This window comes from Garra rufa, chromosome 16 (genome assembly GCF_049309525.1).
Source record: "Garra rufa chromosome 16, GarRuf1.0, whole genome shotgun sequence".
NCBI lineage: Eukaryota > Metazoa > Chordata > Actinopteri > Cypriniformes > Cyprinidae > Garra > Garra rufa.
In genome coordinates this window covers 31,522,243-31,547,142 of record NC_133376.1, presented here as the reverse complement: position 1 = coordinate 31,547,142, position 24,900 = coordinate 31,522,243, and the positions used below count along the sequence as shown (strand labels likewise).

General features: G+C 34.6%; 1 protein-coding gene across 2 annotated transcripts; it reads right to left on the bottom strand.

Moving 5' to 3' along the window:
- Positions 1 to 439: 439 nt before the first annotated feature.
- Positions 440 to 23,188, bottom strand: slc24a6a (solute carrier family 24 member 6a). Of its 2 annotated transcripts, none has more exons than XM_073820844.1 (17): positions 22,723 to 23,188; positions 13,926 to 14,021; positions 11,978 to 12,054; positions 9,935 to 10,009; positions 9,763 to 9,847; positions 9,574 to 9,677; positions 9,422 to 9,496; positions 9,024 to 9,049; positions 8,874 to 8,927; positions 7,638 to 7,780; positions 7,385 to 7,551; positions 5,274 to 5,559; positions 3,399 to 3,565; positions 3,202 to 3,316; positions 2,981 to 3,093; positions 2,117 to 2,182; positions 440 to 2,012 (listed from the first exon to the last, which is right to left on the bottom strand). In XM_073820844.1, exons 1-17 carry the CDS (start codon positions 22,886 to 22,888, stop codon positions 1,902 to 1,904), a joined length of 1,926 nt encoding a protein of 641 aa, XP_073676945.1. In that variant the 5' UTR covers positions 22,889 to 23,188; the 3' UTR covers positions 440 to 1,901. The 2 variants fall into 2 exon arrangements, with proteins under 2 accessions (XP_073676945.1, XP_073676946.1); XM_073820845.1 differs by having other exon boundaries at positions 7,466 to 7,551.
- Positions 23,189 to 24,900: the final 1,712 nt, after the last annotated feature.

Genomic DNA, 24,900 nt, shown 5'->3' with positions numbered 1-24,900 from the left:
GGTCCCTTAAAACTCAGGGAAGGTGTAAGAGATGTGGACTCCTGAGGTAACTTTACCTGCTGGGGTTGCTTTTGTTGGACAATGTTTCTTCAGAAAAACAGGTGATTTATACACTTTTTAATTTGTATTTTTTTAATATTGGCGTTGGTTTATTTTTGTACTGCGGTTTTTTTCTCATCCAATATTTTGAGGAGACAATGCCTCCCTTGTCTTCTCGGAGGAAACGCCCCTGAAACAGCTAACATTATAATAAATGTTAATTCATAAAAAAACTGTAAACGTAAATGCCGCGAAATTTTCTTCCTTGGAAATGTGTTTCCCAGTTAATGCTTATAAATAAACTCTTAAGAAGAACTCAGCATAATGTGCTCACAAAATGAAACTTTATTTGTGACACTTCCATAAGTTCAAGGGGAAGAATGCAAATGACTCATTACAGTGATGATCTGAATTATTGCACAGACCTTGTTTTATTGCACTCAACAACATACAAATATCTTTAAGAATATAGACAGAACTGTAACAAACGGTGAGATAGTAATAATGAGCTGCTTCGTTGTGACTTCTAAAATGAAAACAAACAGGGAAGATGAGCTGAAACATTCAGTTAACCAGCGGCATAAAGTAACTTTTTATTTTTCACATCGATTTAATTAACACATACTTTAATTCTGAGTAGTAGGATGAAAATCTTCTGGACAAATGAAATCATTTACATCTTGCTTTTTAGTACTAAGAGAACTGCAAACCACAAGCAACAAAATATGACTATAGGTGCGGGACTTATAAATAAACATACTAAACCATAAGCACATTTAATCAGGATAAGATGTCAAAGGTCAAACATAACTTTAAAAATAACTTTACAACAATTAAAACACTGCTGTATCAGAATTAATCAAATCATTTCTGCTCAAACCTTTAATTGTGAATATAAATTATGTTAATTACAATTCATTATCTGTCTTGTAGACAGTATGCAATTTATGATCATTGGGGAAAAAAATTATATTTAGATTACAAACACCTTCATTTGGTGCATTTAACATGATAAAGGCCTATGAAGCAGTTATTTGTCAATAAACATTTTTAAAGATTTAATTGGTTATTTTCTCCTTTTAATATTCATAGTGTTGCAGTGGGGCACAAAAGTAATTTCATTACAACATATCAAAATGTGCAACAGACACCTTTAAGTGGCACTTTATATAAAACTATGTACTGTATGTTTGGTATGTAAACACCAAAGACAGGGGATGTTTTTGGTTAATCAGTAATACTACAAGAAATGTCTTCCAAAATACCAGAATATTTTCCTTTTCAAGGAACAACACAAAAATGAAATATACTGAAACAGGAAAATCCTCGAATCCTAAAGCACACATTTTTACAGACCTAAAGTCAAAAATAAATAAGGCAAAGTAATGCAATAAATTGAGTGATCTCTGTTACAAGAGTTAATAGAACTCTTTTTAGTAGGAACACTTTTGCAATGTAATTTTTCTTTGCATCATGCTCAATCGTGACTATAAGATTTCAGAATAGAAATGCGCAAAAGGCGAGGCTATAGGAAGTGTCCTGTGTGCTGTAAACATTTAATACCGCTTGTATAAATTCATCACACCTTGTAATTGAAACTCCCTTTTTTTTGTTCTCTCAAAGAAGCTCTGTATGCTAAGTAGAAATGTTTCAGAGGTACAGTATGAAGTACAGTCTCCTTGAGTTTGGCAGCACTGTCTAGCGGGTGATAGAACCGACCGGAGCAGAGTAAATGTTTAATGTACTCCGGCCTCAAACTATGGCTGAAATAACCGCTACTAATAAGGCAGTGACTGGGGGTAAAATATGGTTATCTAGGTCTAGGTCTACCCTACAGCTAAGCAAAACATGGAAAGCGGGATCTAGAGTTTCTCAAAGCAGATGGAGCAGAGCAGGAAGATGGCATACAGGAACATAAGCCCGAGGCCTAACCTCCGGTCCAGCCTCCAGTGGTTCAGGTGCACGCTCAGTACCTGTGCAAATATAGACAGAAAACAAGCCATGAGACAAGATTACAAAATATTTAAAAGTAAAAATATAAGATGAAGAGTTCACAAATTATAAATGATGATCTTACAGTGAGAAAAACAGAAGCAAGGAGGAGAATTACTGAGTACACCAGTCCCCTGCTGTTAATGAAGACCTGGAGGAAGACATAGACAGAATGCTGTAAAGGCCCATTCACACCAAGAAAGATAACCATAAAGATAACTAAAAAGATTCTAAAAATATCACTTCTAAAAAAGTTGTAAAAATATTAAAGAATAGCAGAGTCCACAAATAACGATAAAGCTAAAACGATATCGTTGGAATCACTTTCAGAACAATTTTTCCAGCTGTTGAATGATAAAAAGGATTCATTTTTTAATAAACAATTTCATCAGTGATCATTGTGAGCAATCCTTAGCTAAAGGTATAGTTCATATAGTTCATTTAATGAAAATTCTGTTATCAATTACTCACCCACATGTCATTCCAAACCCGTAACCCTGTTCATCAAATGTAGATATTTTTGATGAAATCTGAGAGCTTTCTGACCCTGCAAAGGCAAAAACTTAACTGACACATTCAATGCCCAAAAAAGTAGTAAGGACATTGTTAAAATACTCCATGTGACATCAGTGGTTCAACCGTAATGTTGTGTTGTGTTATGTTATTTTTTTCAACCATTTCTTCTCTCCCCTGTCACATTTTCATTTCATAAAATTATGGTTGAACTACTGATGTCACATTGTACTATTTTAACGATGTCCTTACTACCTTTCTGGGCCTTAAACATGGTAGTTGTGTTGCTGTCTATGCAGGGTCAGAAAGCTCTCGAATTTCATTAAAAAATTTCTTAATTTGTGTATCGAAGATGAACATGGGTTTGGAACCACATGAAGGCAAGTTTCATTTTTGGGTTAACTATACTATACCTTTAAAATAAATACAAACTCACCATTGACCCATAATCAACCACTAGAGTGCGCAAAGCCCATGGGAAACCAAGACCCAGCAGGATGTCAAAAATGTTGCTGCCAATTGAGTTGGACACCGCCATGTCCCCCATACCTGCAGCACCAAACACATTCATTCATTATTGAACTTTACAAACATACTAATTTGATCATTTAAAACTACATGCGCTCAGGAAAAGGAAGAATGGAGTGATCATAGCACCTTGACGGGCAACTATGAGGCTAGCCATGCAGTCTGGGACACTGGTGCCTGCTGCTAGAAACGTAATACCCATGACAACATCTGGAATGTCCAGTGTAAAACTGATAATGGTGACCTGCAACAAAGATAATGTGTGTTAACAGCATTCCCACATGGTGTATTCTCAGTGACAGTGAGCATTGAAGGGCTGATCTTACCATCCACACCATGAGGTAGGAGAACACGGCAATCCAGAGTGTTGAGGCCACAAAGGTAACCATGAACCAGTGCTCCCAGCGGGGCAAAACACAGTTGGGGACAGAGTAGTACAGCAAGCAGCCTAAGGGCCATGACAACAACCACTTCATTTGCTCCAAGCGCCCTTCTGTGGATAAAAGTACTTCAAATCATCACCTCATTTCATACTAGGCTCCTTAACACCACCTACAGGACAAAGACAGTATCACACATATGTAAAAAAAAAAAAAAAAAAAAACATACACAAGCTTAGGGCGGTACCCTTTCAAAAAGGTATTAATAATGTACTAATATGTACATTTAAGATATTAATATGCACATTTGGTGTGTTTTTAAAAGCGTATTGCATCAGGGACAGCTTTTGTACCTTTTTTCTGTGAGTACATGTACAAATATCACCAACAGGACAAAGGACAACGACTAGACTTGTCTATGCAGACTTGAGTTTAGTATTCATGATCTCTGTTTGCCTTTTGTTATTCAAATGTATTAAAGCTTTTCCTTTAGAGCTCTTCAAATCGCAATATTCACCCTTAATGTCATATTTAGTAAGATGTTCAATTGTTCAGCAGTGATGAAGTTCATTTGATTGCAAGCAGCATCAGCCACGAGAGGTTTAAGAGCTCTTATCACTTTTCTATAATCATAACACTAGTGCATTAATCTAAAATGCATGCCCCCATTATCTACAAATGGCTCTCAGACTAATGGATTATAGTCCTTAAGGGGCCAAAAATGAGGGCCATTCGTCTAATCAGGATGTGGAAAAAAATTGGAGACAGATGAACCATAATAAACTCAATGTGTTGTCCTGTTATCGTGAATAATCTGATTAATGGTTTAATATCATGGATTTAATCATTTATAAATATATACACAATGAGTGGAAGACTTTATGCCCCTTATGATGCAATTTGTTTTTAATTCAGACACTCAAAACCAAATTCTAAATGGATTCTGGGTGAATCCAATTTTTCAGCAACAACACAGAGTGGCGTCAAGATTCTACATGTATACACACACACACACACACACACACACACACACACACACACACACACACACACACATAAACAGTTGAGGCCAAAAGTTTACATACACCTATTAGAATTTACAGAAGGTTCAAATGCTCAGTGATGCTTCAGAAGAAAACCAGGGTACATTTAACTTAATTTGTCTTCTGAGAAACATGCAAGTATCTTCTGTAGCTTCTGAAGGGCAGTACTAAATGAAAAAAATATGATATTTAGGCAAAAAAAAAATGTTTACATCTTCATTCTGTTCAAACTTTTACACCCCTGGCTCTTAATGCATTGTGTTGCCTTCTGAAGCATCACTGAGCGTTTGAACCTTCTATGAGTTGCATATGAGTCCCTCAGTTGTCCTCAGTGTGAACAATTGATCTCAAAATCATACAGTCATTGTTTGAAAGTGTTCAAATACACAAAATGCTGAAAAACCAAAGAATCTGTGGGATTTTTCTGAAGAACAGCAGGCAGTTTAACTGTTCAGGACAAACAAAGGACTAATGGACAACTATCACTAGAATGAAAAGAAAAGAAAAAAAACACAGCTGTGGATCATTCAGGTAACAACACAGTTTTAAGAATCAAGTGTATTTAAACTTTTGAACAGGGTCATTTTTATAAATTTGACTATTATTTTCTCTTGTGGACTATATGTAAACATCTTTTAAGTGAAATATCTTATTCAGGCCAGGACTAAATAAAAACAAGCATTTTGTATGATCACTATTAGTTTGCTAAAATAATGAACATTTTGCAGATTCTGCAAGGTGTATGTAAACTTTTGACCTCAACTGTATATTCACTCACCTGGCACAGTAAAAGGTCTGAAGGGTTGTTCTTCATCTCCCTCTTCTTCTTCCTCTTCCTCCTCATCTTTAGGTTGTGCGTCCTCTATGTCTGCCACTCGTTCTAACTCTCCTCCTTGGCCCCTCTGCCTGGGTTCCTCCAGGGGTTGTGTTTCACTCTCAAGGGCCCCTCCGTTCTCCAGACCCCAAGGAACCCCCTCCATGCCTGGACCATCTTGGCCAGGAGTGTCTCCTGCTCCGCTGCCACTGCTGTCTCCAGGACTCCTGTTTCTAATCAGTCTCTGCCTCTGTTGAAGACCGACAGAAAATGTGAGAGATATACAGTCGGACACCATCCAGAGTTGGAGAACAAGAGACCCAATATGAACCCCTTCAAATGAATGAGATTCAGTTAGATGAGAAATGGAAGGACAGAGTTTCAGATTCAAGCTTGTCGAACACATCGCAAGACCAATGGAGAAACAGTCCATTAGGGCGTCGTAGAGATGACATGCAAGAGTCAAGCCAACAAGCAAGTCATGTGAACGACTGTAGATGGAATAAAGCATTTGCTCAAACAAACAACAGAATGGTTGCGTAAGGTTAAAGGGGTCTCAACAATAATGGAAATCAGGAGTAGTGTCAGATGCGTGAACCTAGGAAGAAACACTATCACTGACAGTTGAGGAGTAAACTTATACAGGAAATGATCTAAGAGTTGAATCAGTCACAAATCCTACCTGTTGCAGAAGTTACTGCTGAAGGGTCTTATAGAAAGGACCCATAGAAAAGAGAAACCATAAATGAAATCTCAATGACATTAAATGACTCAAAATGTTATTTTATATTTCTTACTGAATATGACTGATTCTAATTTCTGTCCATTTCTATATCTCTATTTTAGAAGCACTGACTGTTATTTCTTAATGTATATACAGTTGAAGACAAACATTTACATACACCTTGCAGAATCTGCAGTTTAACTGTTTAGGACAAACAATTAACTATCACTCAACAAAAGCTGTGGATTATTCAGATAACACAATATTAAGAATAAAGTGTATGTAAACTTTTGAACAGGGTCATTTTTATAAATTCAACTATTATTTTCTCTTGTGGACTATATGTAAATGTCTTTTATGTGAAATATCTTTTTCAGGTCAGTACTAAATAAAAAATAACATACATTTTGTATAATCCCTCTTATTTTTGTAAAATAATTAACATTTTGAATGTAAACTTTTGACTTCAACTGTAAATCCTAATTTAAACAAGTAACAGTTACTTGAGATTAAAATTGTGTAAGATAATAAGATTTAATGATAATGTGTATTAAATTTAGTTTTTTTCTTTTCTCAAAGGCATTGTTTTCTCATTTTAAGCATAAACTTTAAGAACATTTTTTTTCAAACTATTTTTGCTTAAAACAATAAAAAAAACGAATTGCTAATGGAGAAAGAAAATAAGTTTGGGTTCTTTTTTTAAATACATACTTGTATTCAGCAAGAATTCATAAAAGGTTGCATTAATTAAAAGTGACAGTAAATACATTTATAATGTTACAAAATATTTCTATTTGACATTTTTAATTTCTATTAAAATATTTATTTAATTTCCCACAAAAAACACTGAGCACAACAGTTTTCAACATGTAAGAAAGACAATATCTGATCTGAAGAAATATTAATAAATGGTTTCTGAAGGATCACGTCACACTTTAAAATATATTAAAATACAAAACAGTTATTTTAAATTATATTAATATTGCTCACTGTATTTGTGATCAACCAAATGCAGCTTTGGTGAGCATAAGAGACTTCTTTCAAAAATCTCACCCATTTGAACACTGTATTCTCTCAAAACAAGTCTTAATATCTTTTACATTTTATTTCTCAAATTCACTTAATTTTGTTTTAAGGATATATTTTTACTAGAAACAATTTTTTGGGAGACTGATACACTTAACATTTTTGAGACTGAAGTTGATACACTAAAGAACAAATTATGTTTATAATGTACATCAAATTATCCTGATAATAGCCTGATGAATTAGTTTATATTCTTGGGTTGAGAAACGAAGGTGCTGTTGTCCCATCCAGACGTGCACAAAGCGAGCAAGCATCCAGCCAGTACCTCAGTAATGAGCATGCGTCCGGCCATGCTGAGGCGAGTGCGGGGGGAGAAGTGGGGCGTGATCATGACACGGAGGCTTGCCTCTGAGAAAGAGAACTGGTGAGGGTGTAGACTCATCAACTCATCCACCATCACCACCGGGGAGTCCTGGCCACCCGCATTCTGACCTGAGAGAGAGAGAGACGTCACACTTTATAACGGCATAAGCACTCAGTATGATCCACACAACTCCACCCTCCACCCACACACACACCTTTCTTCAAGAGGATCATGGAGGTGTCACAGTGTGGGCTTGCCTCTCCTACCGACACATCTCTGCGCAGACTGCTCACCAAACACGGCTGACCTGGGATACCAAACCTCTGCTCCACCCAGCCCCAAATCTGACTGTTAAACCTTGAAAGAAACACACAAACTCGTATTATATAATGCGAACATCTATGCAGGGTCAGAAAGCTCTTAGATTTCATCAAAAACATCTTAATTTGTATTGCGAAGATGGGTTTGGAATGACATAAGGGTGAGTAATTAAAGGATTAGTTCACTTCCAGAACAAAAATTTACAGATAATGTACTCACCCCCTTGTCATCCAAGATGTTCATGTCTTTCTTTCTTCAGTGATAAAGAAATTATGTTTTTGAGGAAAACATTTCAGGATTTTCTCCATATAGTGGACTTCTATGATGCCCCCCAAGTTTGAACTTCCAAAATGCAGTTTAAACGCAATTTTAAAGGGCTCTAAATGATCCCAGCCGAGGAAGAATGGTCTTATCTAGTGAAACGGTTGGTTATTTTTGAAACAAATACTTTTTAACCTCAAATGCTCGTCTTGTGTGATCTGGGTCAATTCAGTTAGGGTATGTCAAAAAACTCACATCTTGTTTTCATCTTCAACTTGGAAATCGCCCTACATCACTGTTTAACCTTTTTTTGTAAAGGCTGTTTGATCTTCTATGTATGTTTACTTTGTAAACACTGGGTCGGTACTTCTGCAGCGATGTAGGATTATTTTGAATTTGGGGAAGAAAACAAGAGTTTTTCGACATACCCTAACTGTATTGACTCGGATCACACAGATTACGCATGTGCATCACAGAGAGGAGACAAGACGAGCATTTGAGGTTAAGAAGTATATAAATTGTCCATTTGTTTCGAAAATAACCAATCGTTTCGCTTGATAAGACCCTTCTTCCTCAGCTGGGATTGTTTAGAGCCCTTTGAAGCTGCATTTAAACTGCATTTTGGAAGTACATACTAGGGGGCACCATAGAAGTCCATTATATGGAAAGAAATCCTGAAATGTTTTCCTCAAAAGACCTAATTTCTTTACGACTGAAGAAAGAAAGACATGAACATCTTGGATGACAAGGGGGTGAGTACATTATCTGTACATTTTTGTTCTGAAAGTGAACTAAGTGAACTAAGAATTTTGGGTGAACTATCCCTTTAAATTGACATGTTGCATAAATAAACATGTTAAATACTCACTTCATTATAAGGATGTAAACTCCATACATTGATATGAGGATTATAGTCTCCCACCTGCAACAGTGATATTATATGATTATGCTATGAGCCCACTTCACTTAAAAGTCAACAAGCATTATTACACCTTCTTTATGATTTCAGCACACTTACCAAATTACTTTTTCATCATATATGACCTGAAATACATAAAAACACACAAAATGAATTAGGTGTGAATATCCACCTTTTACTTTAACATATGTAAGGTCTCAACCTTTAACTTATGGAAGTAAGCCTATGGGTGAGACTTCCAGTTCATTAGCTGCTATTAGGAAATAACGAGAAGAATAACAATGTGAAGTAAATGGTAAATCTGTTTGCACTACAAACCAGAGTGCTTATAATTAAAATAATACATTAAAATAATATGGTAATACACACCAATTTGCAATATCAAGCAGCAAAACAAGCAGCTAAAAATACTGGATGCGGATGAGACCAGAGACAAATTTACAGGAAGAAAAAGGTGGATAAATTCAACATACAGACACAGTCATACTCCTGCTTACCAGAATCAAGGCCAACACAGAGAGGATGTAGTAGAGAGAGTCACGGAAGAGCGGCCACCAGGTCAGAGTGATTGTCTGTGAAGCAGGAACAGTGGGAAGTCACAAAAATCTAAAATGTTTTATATTTAATCTAGTTAATATGCATATACTACCTGTCCAGAAAATATTCCACAGACTCCGATGATGACCAGGATGTTGAAGACAGCTGATCCCACAATAGTTCCCACCCCTAGGTCTCCCTTGGTGATGAACACACCTGATATGAAGAGACAAATTCTTATTGCTGACTTATTTACAGCAACAGCAATTTATTGGAAAAACATTGCTAGAGGCTTTCTGACCAATCAAAGATGTGAAAAGCTCAGGGGCGGAGCTGCCTGCTGCCATGAAAGTGGCACCTGCAACATCCTCACTGAGGTTCAGATTCTGAAAATACAAACTTCAGCTCAGAATATGGCCTAATATTTCACAGTAAGACTGAGATTCCTGCCAGGAGGAACAAACTACACTCACCTCACAGATCTTTTCCAGAGAGGGGACAAAGTAGACATCGCAGACAATAGCAAGGGCATAGAACATGTAAACTGCCTGTGGTCACAAGAGCAGACAGTTCAGTAGATATCCATTACTTAAGTTTTACAAACACCAATTTTACAAGATCAATAACAGTTCTATCAAAGACTGTATTCATTATTTAGAATTTTGCTATGCATCCTTACAGTAAGCAAATATGTTTATCTAATCAAATTACAAACTATACACTATGTCAAAAGTTTTTGAACAGTAAGATTTTGAATGTTTTTTAAAAAAAAGTCTCTTCTGCTCCCCAAGCCTGCATGTGTTTGATCTAAAATACAGCAAAAGCTGCAATATTGTGAAATAATTTTACTATTTAAAGTGTCAAATAATGCTTTCTAATTGAATATATTTTAAAATGTCATTTATTCCTGTGATCAAAGCTATATTTTCAGCATCATTACGATTATTTGCTGTTCAAGAAACATTTTTATTATTATTATCAATATTTAAAACAGATGAGTGCATTTTTTTGGAAAAGAAATTAATAGAAATGAACACTTTATTTAACAAGGATGCTTTAAATTGTTCGAAAGTGATAATAAAGACATTTATAATGTTACAAAAGATTTATATATCTGATAAATGCTTCTGCAAGTTCTTCTGAACTTTCTATTTATCAAAGAAACTTGGAAAAAATTCTACTTTACTGTTCTCAACATAATAATAATAATAGGTAAATGTGTTTTGAGCAGTAAATCAGGATCATGTGACTGGAGTAATGATGCTGAAAATTCAGCTTTGAAATCACAGGAATAAATTACATTTTAAAATTTATTAAAACAGACCATTTGTATTTTAAAAAGAAACAACATTTCATGTTATTGTTGTACTTTGGATCAAATAGATGCAGGCTTGGTGAGTAGAAGAGACTTTTTGAAAAACATTAAAAATCTTACCGTTCAAAACTTTTGATTGGTAGTGTAAAAATTAAAACTACTAAAACCTGTAAAAATGCAAATAAAAAGGGAATTGTACACTAATATTTAAAAGCTTAGGCTATTTGAATGCTTTTAAAATAAGTCCCTGATGCTCACCAAAGCTGGATTTATTTGATAAATTACTCAAAACACACTGTTATATGTGCAATATGACTACAATTTAAAATAACTATTTCCTATTTTAATATATTTAAAAATATATATATATATATTATTTCTGGTGGCAAAGCTCAGTATTGTGCATCATTGCTCCAGTCTTCAGTGTCACATGATTATTCAGAAATCATTTTAACATGCTTGTTTGGTGCTCAAGAAATTTATTATTAATGTTGAAAACAACTGCTATATGTGACCCTGGACCACAAAACCAGTCATAAGGTTAAATTTTACAAAACTGAGATATATACATCATATGAAAGCTCAATAAATAGGCTTTCTATTGATATATGGTTTGTTAGGATAGGACAATATTTGGCCGAGATACATCTATTTGAAAATCTGGAATCTAAGGGTGCAAAAAAAATCAAAATACTGAGAAAATCACCTTTAAAGTTGTCCAAATTAAGTTCTTAACAATGCATATTACTAATCAAAAATTACATTTTGATATATTTATAGTAGGAATTTTACAAAAAATCTTCATGGAACATGATCTTTACTTAATTTCCTAATGATTTTTGGCATAAAAGAAAAATCAAGAATTTTGACCCATACTATGTATTTTTTGGCTATTGCTACAAATATAGCCCAGCGACTTAAGACTGGTTTTGTGGTCCAAGGTCACATATGATATTTTTGCATTTTTGTGTAATATGTACGTATATTCAGGATTCTCTGATGAATATAAAGTTCAAAAGCACAGTATTTAGTTAAAACATAGATCATGTTTCCAATCACATCTGACCAATGTAATGTATCCTTGCTGAAATACTGATGTCTTTCTAAATAAAAAACAAAAAACTAAATAAAAAAACACCCCAAACTAATGATCGGTATTGTTCTTTGCATTATACAGTCAGTCACTGCATGTTGTACTTACACAAAACACATGCAGTAGAATTGCCCCATGCCTCCTCTGTCCCTTAGTGAAGATGTCCTCTGGAAATTCATGGATAGCTGAGCGGAAAAGTGAGCATTTTAGTGAATCCAGACAGGGGTTAAAAGACCACCAAGACTACAGAAACAATCCAATCTACCCCTTCAAACACTATCAGACAAATCTGACAGCTCTGGTGATAATAACATTTAGCACATTAATGCTTACATCAAAGGTCACATAAGATAAAGGTTTCCCATCTGACAGCGCAAAAGCTATGAAACCTTATTCTGTTCTACAAAGTGTTTCTTATGGCCCTATAAAAAAATGACAAACAAACAAACAAACAAACAGAAGGCAAAGTAAACAGTATTTATCTATCTAGTGTTGTACTTTCTTACTTCACTGATGTAGTCCTTATCAAGGCAATGTGCTCCATTTAACTTAAGGTTGTTAAGAAGCTTTTGTCTATGGTAACTAAGTAGCAATTGAATTGACCAGCCTTTTAGCTAATCTGTAATAGTGCAGAGAGGCCAGGAAGAGTGGGCCTAGTTAAATCAGAGGACTGGTAATACTTTAGCCCACAGCTTCTTGAGATGCAATCAGCGTGAAGACCGTTCTTGCTCTGACTGCCTTAAAGAGGCCAGCTGTCTAATAAACAGCCCTGAAATAAAGAAAACAGGGAGGAAATTGCACCCCTTTAAATGCACAGATTATTAACAATCACAGCTTTTCTGTTTTTAAACTTCTCACATATAGAATTTGCTCATTTTTAAATGCTGTTTCACTAGACAATGTAAAATGCAGTGGGAAATTTGTCTTGATTAATCTGAGCAATACTATTAAATCTGTTATCGTGATGCATAGCTGGAATCAATAGCTGCCCGGTTACATTTAAGATTAAATTTACCAAGGACTTCCTTATTGAATTTCTCAAATATGAGATAGATTTATAAATAATTAAAGGGGCATAATGATTTGAAGGCCTTTTAGAGCATTATATTTTATTACATTTGAAATAAATCAATCCGCTCAGCCCAGACTACCGCTGATATCTTTTAGTTAGCTGTTTTTAAACATTTATTTTCCAAAAAGCATTGCAAACACCATTAGCAATATTTTCTCTCCTCAATATGACCAAACAATGGTCTTAAATGTGTTTTACACTATTGAAGTGAATCGTACACAGTCTAAAAAAATGATTAAAATATGTGAACGTGTCCCTGAACCACAAAACCAGATACAACTATTTGAAAATCAGGAATCTGAGGGTGCAAAAGAAAAAAGTAAAAAGAAAATAGTCTTTAAATTTGTCCAAATTAAGTTCTTAGCAATGCATATTGCTACTCAAAAATTAAGTTTTGATATATTTACATTAGGAAATTTACAAAATATCTTCATGGAACATGATCTTTATATTCTAATGATTGTTGGCATAAAAGAAAAAATTATAGTTTTGACCCATACAATGTATTTTTGGCTATTGCTACAAATATACCCGTCCTACTTAAGACTTAAAGTTTTGTGGTCCAGGGTCACATATTTTCATGTACAAAAGTACAAAAGGCACTGAAACCTATATTGGTGGAAAAAAACACTTGTTTCTACAGGTGAGAATGTGATTGAGATGGAGGGAGAGGAAAAAAGAACATGCATAAAAAAAGAGACACACCTCTGGGGATGACTGATTTGTGGAGTTGATTGAACCAAAAAAAGGGCATATGACGTATAAAGTGGCACACTTTGAACGCTTAAAACAGACTATCCTCTGTTCTGAAATTAGGGATTCCGTTGCTTAGTAACACAAGCCTCAAAGGGGGCTTGACTATGAAGAGGGCACCTGTCTGCATCATTTCACAGAATGAGGAGGCAGGGGAAAGATAGCGAGATATGATACAGAGAGACAGGCGAATAATAAGAGAGAGAGAGAATTGCTCAGGGTTTGACTCACCAGCTCTGGGTGTACTGGATGTCTGGTTCTCCTCTACGATCTGCTGGGTTAGTTTACGCCGGGCCCAGGTCAGGTCCGAATCCTCTTTGGAATGGGCTGTTTTTTGGGGGGTAAAAACTATTACATTGGCACAAATTTAGCTGATCAAGACAATTCATATAATATGCATTATTTTTTTATATAAACCAACATTTTATATATAACTAGGGTCCAATGATTTGTGGAAATTTGGATGAATAGATCAAAAGTAGGTCAGTACACTTAAAGGAGTAGTTTACTTTCAGAACAAAAATTTACAGATAATGTACTCATTCATGTCTTTCTTTCTTCAGTCGTAAGGAAATTATGGTTTTTGAGGAAAACATTTCAGGATTTCTCTCCATATAATGGACTTCTATGGTGCCCCCGAGTTTGAACTTCCAAAATGAGGCTTCAAAGGGCTCTAAACCATCATAGCTGAGGAAAGGGTCTTATCTAGCAAAATGAACTGTTATTTAAAAAGAAAAAATATATAATTTATATACTTTTTAACCTCAAATGCTCATCTTGTCTAGCTTTGTGTGTACTTTGAGTATATAAGTATAAAATATAAATATATAACTTATATAAAAAAGTATATAAGTTGTAAATGTTTTTAGAAAATAACCGATCATTTCACTAGATAAGACCCTTCTTCCTTGGCTGGGATCATTTAGAGCCCTTTGAAACTGCATTTAAACTGCATTTTGGAAGTTCAAACTCGGGGTCACCATAGAAGTCCATTATATGGAGAGAAATCCTGAAATGTTTTCCTTAAAAAACATAATTTCTTTACAACTGAAGAAAGAAAGACATGAACATCTTGGATGACAAGGGGTCAAATTTTTGTTCTGAAAGTGAACTACTCCTTTAAATCAATATGTGATATGGACTAGTGTCTGTAAATATTAAACTGCATAAATAAATACTATTTAAATATGAATCCAATATGAACATGTTCTATGTGTCTCTGTGTGAATGAATGGCACAGATTTACTACACAGTACACACATACTGAAGCTTGGGGTTTTCATCCTCTGCTGCCTCAATATATGAGTGCAAGAACACATAAACATAATCTCTAGAACTGCTCTCAGAGCAGTGTTGCCAAGTCTGTGGGTTTTGCCACAGATTTTGGCTGCTTTAACACTGTTGTTTTTCATGTCTGCGTGTTAAAGTGACCTCAATAATGTGATATTTAGCCCCTGAAATGCAAAATTTACCAGGGGAACCCTGGCAAAAAATGTGTACTTTACCCACCGGATAACGATTTTTACTGAGGGATCCCCCTTGGAACGTGACTGGCCTACACTGCCCTCCAAAAGTTTGGAAACACCCCTGGCAACGTGTGGTTTTGGACGATATCAGCATATGTGAATCATCTTAGGGCAATCCTGGCTATCAAGTCAACGTTTGAATAAACTGACAGCTCGGATGCCCAGATTATGCAGAGCTGTAATAGCTGCTAATGGTGGATATTTCGATGAATCGAAAATTAAAGTTTTCTATGTATAAACTGTTTATGTAATAAAATATGTTTTTATAGTTTGTGTTGTCCCTTATCAGTGCAGAATTAACACAAATTAAAAAGGATTCATGCCAATATTGTCCAAAACCTCACTTTTCTAGGGAGTTTCTAAACTTTTGGATGGCAGTGTACTTTTGGGCTAGTTTTGAGTAGCTATTGGTTGGGTTTTGTTTTGAAAAACCTGGCAACCCTGTCTCAGGGTCACTTCATGAGCATTTTACCATTTCTTGTGACAAAAACTATGGTCCTATCATACACAGAAATTCAAAGGTCTTCACAGCAACACGTCAAAATAAAAATTTTGTTTAACTTAAAGAAACTGTGACAGAACATTTTTACTGAATGTAATGATAGTAATAATACATTCATTTTTAAATAAAATAATGCTTTTGATTATAAATCAGAATTTGAAAAACATACACTATGAGTAAAAAGTTTTTGAACAGTAAGGTTTTTAATGTTTCATAAAGTCTCTTCTGCTCACCAAACATGCATTTATTTGATCCAAAGTACAGCAAAAACAGTAACATTTTGAAATATTTTTACTATTTAAAATATCTGTTTTCTATTGAATATATTTAAAATGTAATTTATTCTTGTGATCAAAGCTACATTTTCAGCATTATTTATTCAGTCTGCAGTGTCACATGATCCTTCAGAAATCATTCCAATATACTGATTTGCTGTTCAAGTAAATATTTTTTTTTCAGGATCCAAAGATCAACATTTATCTGAAATAAAAAGTAATGATAAAGACATTTATAATGTTCCAAGAATTCTATTTCAGATAAATTATGTTCTTTTGAACTTTATATTCATCAAAGAAACCTGAAACAATTCTACTCAGCTGTTTTTAACATAATAATAATAATAATAATAATAAACGTTTTTAAGGAGCAAATCAGAATATTATAACAAATTCTGAAGTATCATGTGAGTGGAGTAATGATGCAAAAAATTCAGCTGAAATCACAGGAATAAATTACATTTATATTCAAATAAAAAACAGTTATTTTAATTAGTAAAAAAACGTCATTTTAATGTTTTTGCTTTACTTTTGATCAAACAAAGCCGACTTGATGAACAAAAACAAATCTTACTGTTCAAAAACTTTTGTCTGGTAGTGTGAAAAAGAATTTGGTAAAAATAAAAGTGAATTTGAGAAATAATTTTTTTTTCAATAAATTGCTTTTAAATCATGCAAGTTTTATGATTGTAATTAATTGGACAAGCTTTTTGAGTAATATTTAAATTTAATTGAAATCAGAGTCTAGAAAAATTAAAATGGAAAAAATGGAATACAGAAAATTAAAATGGAATTTGGAAAAAAATTTTAATGGAATTTGGGAAAAAATAAAATTGAATTTGTGAAAAAATAAAACGGATTTCATAGGGCCCTATCTAACCATACATAATTCTTTAAATGTTTTGGACTTACTGTACCAAACTTGAACTCCAATTTATTTAAAAATAGGCAAAAGATTGAGGTAATCAGAATGCTTCCTTCCCTTCTCTTCTCTCAAGTTCCCATGGAAACCTGATCCAAAAGCAGTGATTAATGAGTGGTGTGGAACTGGATTTGAGCCCAGAGTGGGTGTGGTTTACCCAAGAACCAAATGACAAAGATAGTTCTCATTTGCATATGCAAACTAATCAGTTCCAAATATAACTGCTATAGGCTAACTGCCTGCATATTAGAATATGTAGACAGAATTAAAACGATGGCATGGTGGTGATGGATAAAAGATTGACACATAACCATAAACTATATATAATAACATTTTTTTCAATGCTGAACTGCCTGTTAATTGTTTAGTGATCTTCAAGTACAGAGCGGATAATCATCGATCACCAAGACGTTTTTTACATCTACAGCATAAGCTTTCTACATGTTTTGATGTATCTGTGATCCACATCTATACCTGCATTGTTCTTGACATGGTGAGGTTACGGTCTATTATTAAATTGAAGCTCCAGTTACTAAAAATTCACTCTCGTTTCATTCAGCTGTAGATTCCAATGGCACTTTTTTAGGAGCTGCTTAACATTCAGACTCAGCCTCCCGGAGAAACTCATTACTCACTCAGACAAAGCTGGAAAAGTTAAAGGCAGTGTGAAAAGATCAAATTATAAGCAACAGAATGGCGACGCATGAGCAGGTCACATTGTACATGTTTTTTCCCCTCATCTCTGTCAGCATCCGTTTGTGCTGTTTGACAAGGCGTTGAAATGTCACCTCTGGTACAGCTCAATCAGTAGTTGATATGTCCTGAGGTGCAACATGCAATACTGAATCATAAACATTGATTTTCCTCAAACTTTTATTATGTACACTACCATTCAAACGTTTGGGATCAAAAAGATTTGTAATGTTTTTAGTTTCTTTTTTAAAGAAGTTACTTATGCTCATCAACATCAATATTATGAAATATTATTGCAGTTTAAAATAATGGTTCACTATTTTAATATAGTTTATAAATATATTGTAATAATATATACTACCATTCGAATATTTGGAGTCTGATATTTTTTTTCAGCAAGGATGTGTTAAATGACTAAAAAGTGATGGTAAAGACTTACATAGTTAGAAAATATTTCAATTTTAAACAAAATGCTGTCTTTCTAACTTCTAAGAATCCTGAAAGAAGTATCACAGGTTCCAAAAAAATTGTTTCTAACACTGATGATAAGTCAGAATATTCTTAATAAATCAGAATGATTTCTGAAGGATCATGTGACACTGAAGACTGGAGTAATGGATGATGAAAAATCAGCTTTGCTTTTGCTTTTTTGCTATATTTTACAATATATTAAAATAGAAAACAGTTATTTTAAATTGTAATAATATTCCACAATATTACAGTTTTTCTTGATCAAATAAATGCAGTCTTGATGAGGAGAAGAAACAAACAAAAAAAAATGAAAAAATTTACTGATCAAGTACTTTTGAACGGCAATATATCCAGATTTCATCAGCTCGTATTAATTATAAGATGGATATTTTGTCATTTAAACCATACTTGTCAGACAAGTAAAGGCAAAAAGGTAATTAAAAATGGTACAAAAATAAAAACAAATGCTAAAGCCTATGAACAACTAACAGTCCTTAGTCTTAAAAGGACATTTTATTCATTTACTGAACACAATAAATAATATTTTGAAGAATGTTGGATTCCAAACAGCATTCTCTCTTAAAAATAAAGCTGCTTCATAATGCTATAGAAGAACTTTTTTGTCTAAATGGTTCCATAAAGAACCTTTAACATCTGAAGAACCTTTCTGTTTTACAAAAATTCTGTTTCACTTGAGAAAGGAGGTTCATCAGATTATAAAAAGGTAAGAAAGAGATGGGTCTTTAAAAAACCTACTTCTTCTATATGGCATCGCTGTATAGAACCTTTTTAGGCACCTTTATTTTTGAGAGTGTTGGACACCAGTGACTTTCAGTATGAGAATAAAAAAATTAAATCTAAAAACCTTATTTTGTGTTCCATGTTTGAAATGACAAGAGGATGAGTAAACAATAAAATATTTTTTACTCTTGGGTGGATTACCCCTTTAATACACATATATGTGACCCTGGACCACAAAACCAGTCATAAGGGTCACTTTTATGAAATTGAGATTTATACATCATCTGAAAGCTAAATAAATAAGCCTTCCACTGATGCATGGTTTGTTTTTGTTGTATATTGCTATTTGAAAATCTGGAATCTGAGGTTACAAAAAATAAAAATATTGAGAAAATCACCTTTGAAGTTTTTAGCAATGCATATCACTAATCAAAAATGAAGTTTTTATATATATTATGGTAAGAATTTTATATTTGGAACCATACAGTGTATTGTTGGATATTGCTACAAATATACCCGTGCTACTTAAGGCTGGTTTTGTGGTCCAGGGTCACATACACGGTTCCTATATCATTTAAAACAGTAATTTAAAGCTTTTAAGTCCACCATGTAAAACTTAAATTACAACCAAAATTAGTATCACTAAAATGGAATGTGATTAAATGGACTCAGGTGAACTGATCTTCTCTGATGTCTGAAGAACTTCTAAACCCCCTGCTGACTTAACCCATCAACGTCTGGAGTTGAGTAATATTGAAGGCCCAAGACACAGGTGTGATGTCCATGTAACAATGCTCTAGAGCAGGGGTACCCAAACTTTTTTTCTGAGCGGGCCACATAATTTTCTTTTCTTTAATGGGGGGCCGGGTCGGTTTATAAAAGAAAATTCCATGGGCTGGACTGACTACTATTTATTATTATTATTATTTTATTATGATTTTACCTGTATTTATTATACCTTTTAATGCTAGAATAGTTTATTATTTTTTATGCACCAGACAGACAAATGATCATTTCTTTTCAAAAGATATACAGGTGCTTCTCAGTAAATTAGAATGTCATGGAAAAGTTCATTTATTTCAGTAATTCAACTCAAATTGTAAAACTTGTCTATTAAATACATTTAATGCACACAGACTGAAGTAGTTTAAGTTTTTGGTTCTTTTAATTGTGATGATTTGGTTCACATTTAACAAAAACCCACCAATTCGCTATCTCAACAAATTAGAATATGGTGAATATGCCAATCAACTCAAAACAACTGCAAAGGTTTCCTGAGCTGTCAAAATGGTCTCTTAGTCTGGTTCACTATGCTACACAATCATGGGAAAGACTGCTGATCTGACAGTTGTCCAGAAGACAATCATTGACACACTTCACAAGGAGGGTAAGCCACAAACATTGATTGCCAAAGAAGCTGGCTGTTCACAGAGTGCTGCATCCAAGCATGTTAACAAAAAGTTGAGTTGAAGAAAAAAGTGTGGAAGAAAAATATGCACAACCAACCGAGAGAACCGCAGCCTTGAGAGGCTTGTCAAGCAAAATCGATTCAAGAATTTGTGAACTTCATAAGCAATGGACTGAGGCTGGGGTCAAGGCATCAAGAGCCACCACACACAGACGTGTCAAGGAAAGATCGCGATGATACATTATGGCAATGTACCATTCTGTTGGTGAATTTAACAGATAATTAGGCTATGTTAATAACTAAGGGAAATTTTAGGTTGAAAGCCAACCTTTATTATCAAATACCGACATGATATAAGTAAAACATATTTAAAATTACATTTTCAAAATATATCTCTGGCATTGTTCAGAGGGCCGGTCCAAATGTGGGGGCGGGCCGCATTCGGCTCCCGGGCCTTAGTTTGGGGACCCCTGCTCTAGAGGTTTTGGAGAGGTCACTGTGAAATATGTCAGGCGAAGCAGCTGTCACATTCGTGCCCTTTAGAGACAGCTAATTATGTGCCTGCCATAGTCCACCACCCCTGCAGTTCACTTAGTCCCTGCTGCTCCTTCACTACTGCTTTTGGTGTTTTAAAATGACGCTTTAAAAATAAATTACACAAAGAAACTAAGTAATCTGTATGCTGTTCATAAGTGCACAACATATTCAGTGACTTAAAGGGACAGTTCACTCAAAAATGAAAATTAGCCCATTATTTACTTACCCTCCAGGCATCCTAGGTGTATATGACTTTCTTCTTTCAGACGAATCCAATCGGAGTTATATTAAAAATTATCCTGACACTTCCAAGCTTTAGAATGGCATGGGCGGGTGTTTCAAATCAAATTGAATCGTGGCATTTTTTCATCTGCGTTGCGCACGAGCTGGTGATTCAACGTTTGTTCACAGGAGCAAAGGAAGCAAAGATTCCTTACATTAGCAAAGGAAACCCAGTCTCCTCTTGGCTTATAACAAATCATCTAAATTTTTTCTTTACAAATCCTGGTTTTGCACTTCTAATCCATGACTGTTGTTTTGTTTTGGTCTCTTCACGGCGCATTTGCGTTTGTCACTTCCGAGCGCCACATGCACACCGTCAACGTTCTACTTTATCCTCTCGGAGCGGCTTTCGTGTACCAGTTGGCGCAAGCTAGATTAAAGTAATTATTACATTTTAAATTTGGATATTTTTATTAGAAAAATGCATTGATTCACTGTGTGAGGCACTTTTTATTAAGGTTGGAAGCACTTTATTGGACTTGTTTTGGACTGATGAAGAGAAACACCCGCCTTGCCATTCTAAAACTTAGAAGTGGCAGGATCATTTTTTAATATAACTCTGATTTGATTCGTCTGAAAGAAGGAAGGAAGTCATACACCTAGGATTCCTGGATGAGTAAATAATGGGCTAATTTAATTTTTTGGGTGAATTAACCTTTTAAAGTAAAATTCCTTATAAAGACCTTTTTCCTGAGTAAACGATAAGCGCCGCCATTACGAATTCTAACGTCAGATTGAATTTTTTTTCTCTTCCGGTCTCTATAGGAACCCATTCAAATAGCGTCAATCTGTTTTTATTGTAGCTAATGTCCGCAGCTTTGTGTCATCTATACAAATGACAGTCATTAAACAGCCATGTGCTATTTAAAAACATTTTAATAGGTTTAACATTAGATCATTAACTCGGAATATATGCTAATTTGACTAGAAACAATGGAGACCGGAAATGCAAAGCATTCTTTGAGTTAAGAGTCGGACTTACCTCCGCATTCAGGAAAAACGTCTATAATTTTGTGAGAAATCTGATGAGATTTGTGTTGTGCAAACAAAATGTATTTTTGCGCCTCAAGCTCCCAACAGACAAGTAAGATTTTTAAAAACATTTTAAATACCTTAGCGATATGTAAATGTGCAATAAAGTGAATAAAATACTCATTTTTTTTTAAATCGCTAAATGTATTCCAGAACACATCAAGCGCCAAGCTGTTGCTATGGTTACCGCTGGCGATCTATTTTGTTTAGCCTGATTACTTGAAATTCATCTTTTTGTTTACTTAAAGTTGTCATATGTCATATTTATTTTTATAAAAAATGGCTACATACTTTTGACAACCCCCGAACATTTCGTTTTGACTTTAGAGGGGTTCAAGCCGCATTCCGCAATTCCCACCTGATTTTAAGCAGGACTAATAATTTCACGCTAATTTTGCTTCTCATATGATTGATTCACAGCCATATTGCGTAACACAAACACATTAATATAATACAAACTCGTCAATTAATCATGAATGTTCTACATCTCCGACAACGAAAAAACACTCAAAAGGATGATATTCATACAGACATATAGCCTATATAATGCACCGCGGTAAAACGGTAAATATGCGCAAACATTTAACATAACATATCAATATTATCAGCGGAAAGACTTGTGTTAATGAATACACGCACCTGTTACATGAAGAATTTGAGCGAAGCAGGTGACGGCGATGAGCCCCACAGCACATATGAAGAGCCGATAGAAGAGCCGCTGCCGTCTGGATGCCAACACCGCCTTCATCCCTCCACCACACCTCTCAAAACACGTCCATCCAAGAAAGAAGCCCTCTTCTTTCATTCACACCACCTATATTGTCCTTTCTTTTCAACATACGGCGGACTAGCTTGCTTAAATTCAGCCATACGTCCGTCGCCTCAGCATCCTATCGCTTCAATAAAGATACACTATCATCTTTTACTTATCGATATTTACCCCTTCCGGATTTTTAGTAATGTGAAGATGCAACGAAAATAGCTTAAACTGTCGCAGAGCAGGAAAATAATAGAATTAATCAAATGTTTTCACATATTGTCTCAGCTTATAAGCATTCTAATCACATCCACCTCCATCTCCATCTGTGTCCCTCTTTCTCGCACACTCTCCTCCCTCCACAAGGCGCTCGACTCCGTCACTGAGGGTGTTTCCCAGACTCACAACTGCGCCCTCATGCAGGGTTCACAATAATAACAACACCCTTAGCCAGCTAGGGTAAATCAGCCCAGCTGAGTGGTTCAAGGCTAGATATACCGACCTCAGAAAGTATTTGGGATACTTTTCTACGAATGGGGTACAAAATAGGGGTTAGAAACTCTTAAAATCACGGTGTTAACTTTACTGTTATTATTTTGTCCTCATAGGAGCAGTGCTAGTAACTCTAATTTAACTGATTCTGGCATTTTTTACATCACACCATAGGACCTCTTTTCCGCCACTGAATTAAAAAAAAAATTCTTGCAATTGTGAGTTTACATCTCGCAATTCTGACTTTTCTCAGAATTGCCAGATATAAAAGTGCAATTGCGAGAAAAAAAGTGTCAAAATTGCGAGATACAAACTGGCAATAGAGTAATAAAGTCAGAATTGCGAGAAACTCGCAATCACTTTTGTGATATAAACTCGCAATTCTGAGAAATAAAGTCCAAATTGCGAAATATAAACTCAAGTTTTTGTCACAATTGCAAGTTTATATCATGCAACTCTGAGAAACTGTCAGAACTGCAAGAAAAAAAAATCTGAATTGTGATATACAAACTCGCAATTGAGTTATAAAGTCAGATTTGCGAGACAAACTATAGCAAACTCGAGACAAAGAGAATTGCAAGATAAACTCGTAATTCTGACTATTTCTCAGAATTGCAAGTTTGTCTCGCAATTCTTTGTCTCAAGTTTGCTATATGTGACCCTGGACCACAAAACCAGTCATAAGGTAAAATTTTACAAAACTGAGATAAATAAGCTTTCTATTGATGTATGGTTTGTTAGGATAGGACAATATTTGGTCGAGATACATCTATTTGAAAATCTGAAATCTAAGGGTGCAAAAAATCAAAATACTGAGAAAATCACCTTTAAAGTTCTCCAAATTAAGTTCTTAGCAACGCATATTACTAATCAAAAATTTAATTTTGATAGGTTTACAGTAGGAATTTTACAAAAAAATCTTCATGGAACATGACCTTTACTTAATTTCCTAATGATTTTTGACATAAAAGAAAAATCAATAATTTTGACCCATACAATGTATTTTTGGCTATTACTACAAATATACCCCAGCGACTTAAGACTGGTTTTGTGGTCCAGGGTCACATATAAACCAGCTTTTATCTCAAAATTCTGACTTTATAACTCACAATTGCAAGTTTGTCACACAACTATGAGAAAAGTCTCAAGAAACAAAATCTGAATTGTGAGATTCAAAAAGACAAACTCGCAATTCTGAGAAATAAAGTCTGACTTTATTCCTTGCAATTGTGAATTTATATCATGCAAAAAGGTCTGAATTGCATGTTTATATCTTGCAATTCTGACTTTATAACACCCAAATACGAGTTTACATCTAAAATCAGAGAAAAAAAGTCTGAAACGCAAGTTTATATCTCGCAATTCTGACTTTGTAACTCCCAAATGCGAGTTTATCTAAAATCTGAGGAAAAAAGTCAGAATTGCAAGATACAAACTCGCAATTAAGATTCAAACTATTGCAAGTAATAGTCTTAATAAAGAGCTTTTCTCAGAATTACACATTTTTATCTCACACTTCTGAATTTATAACTCGTAATTGCGAGTTTATATCATCCAACTTTGTGAAA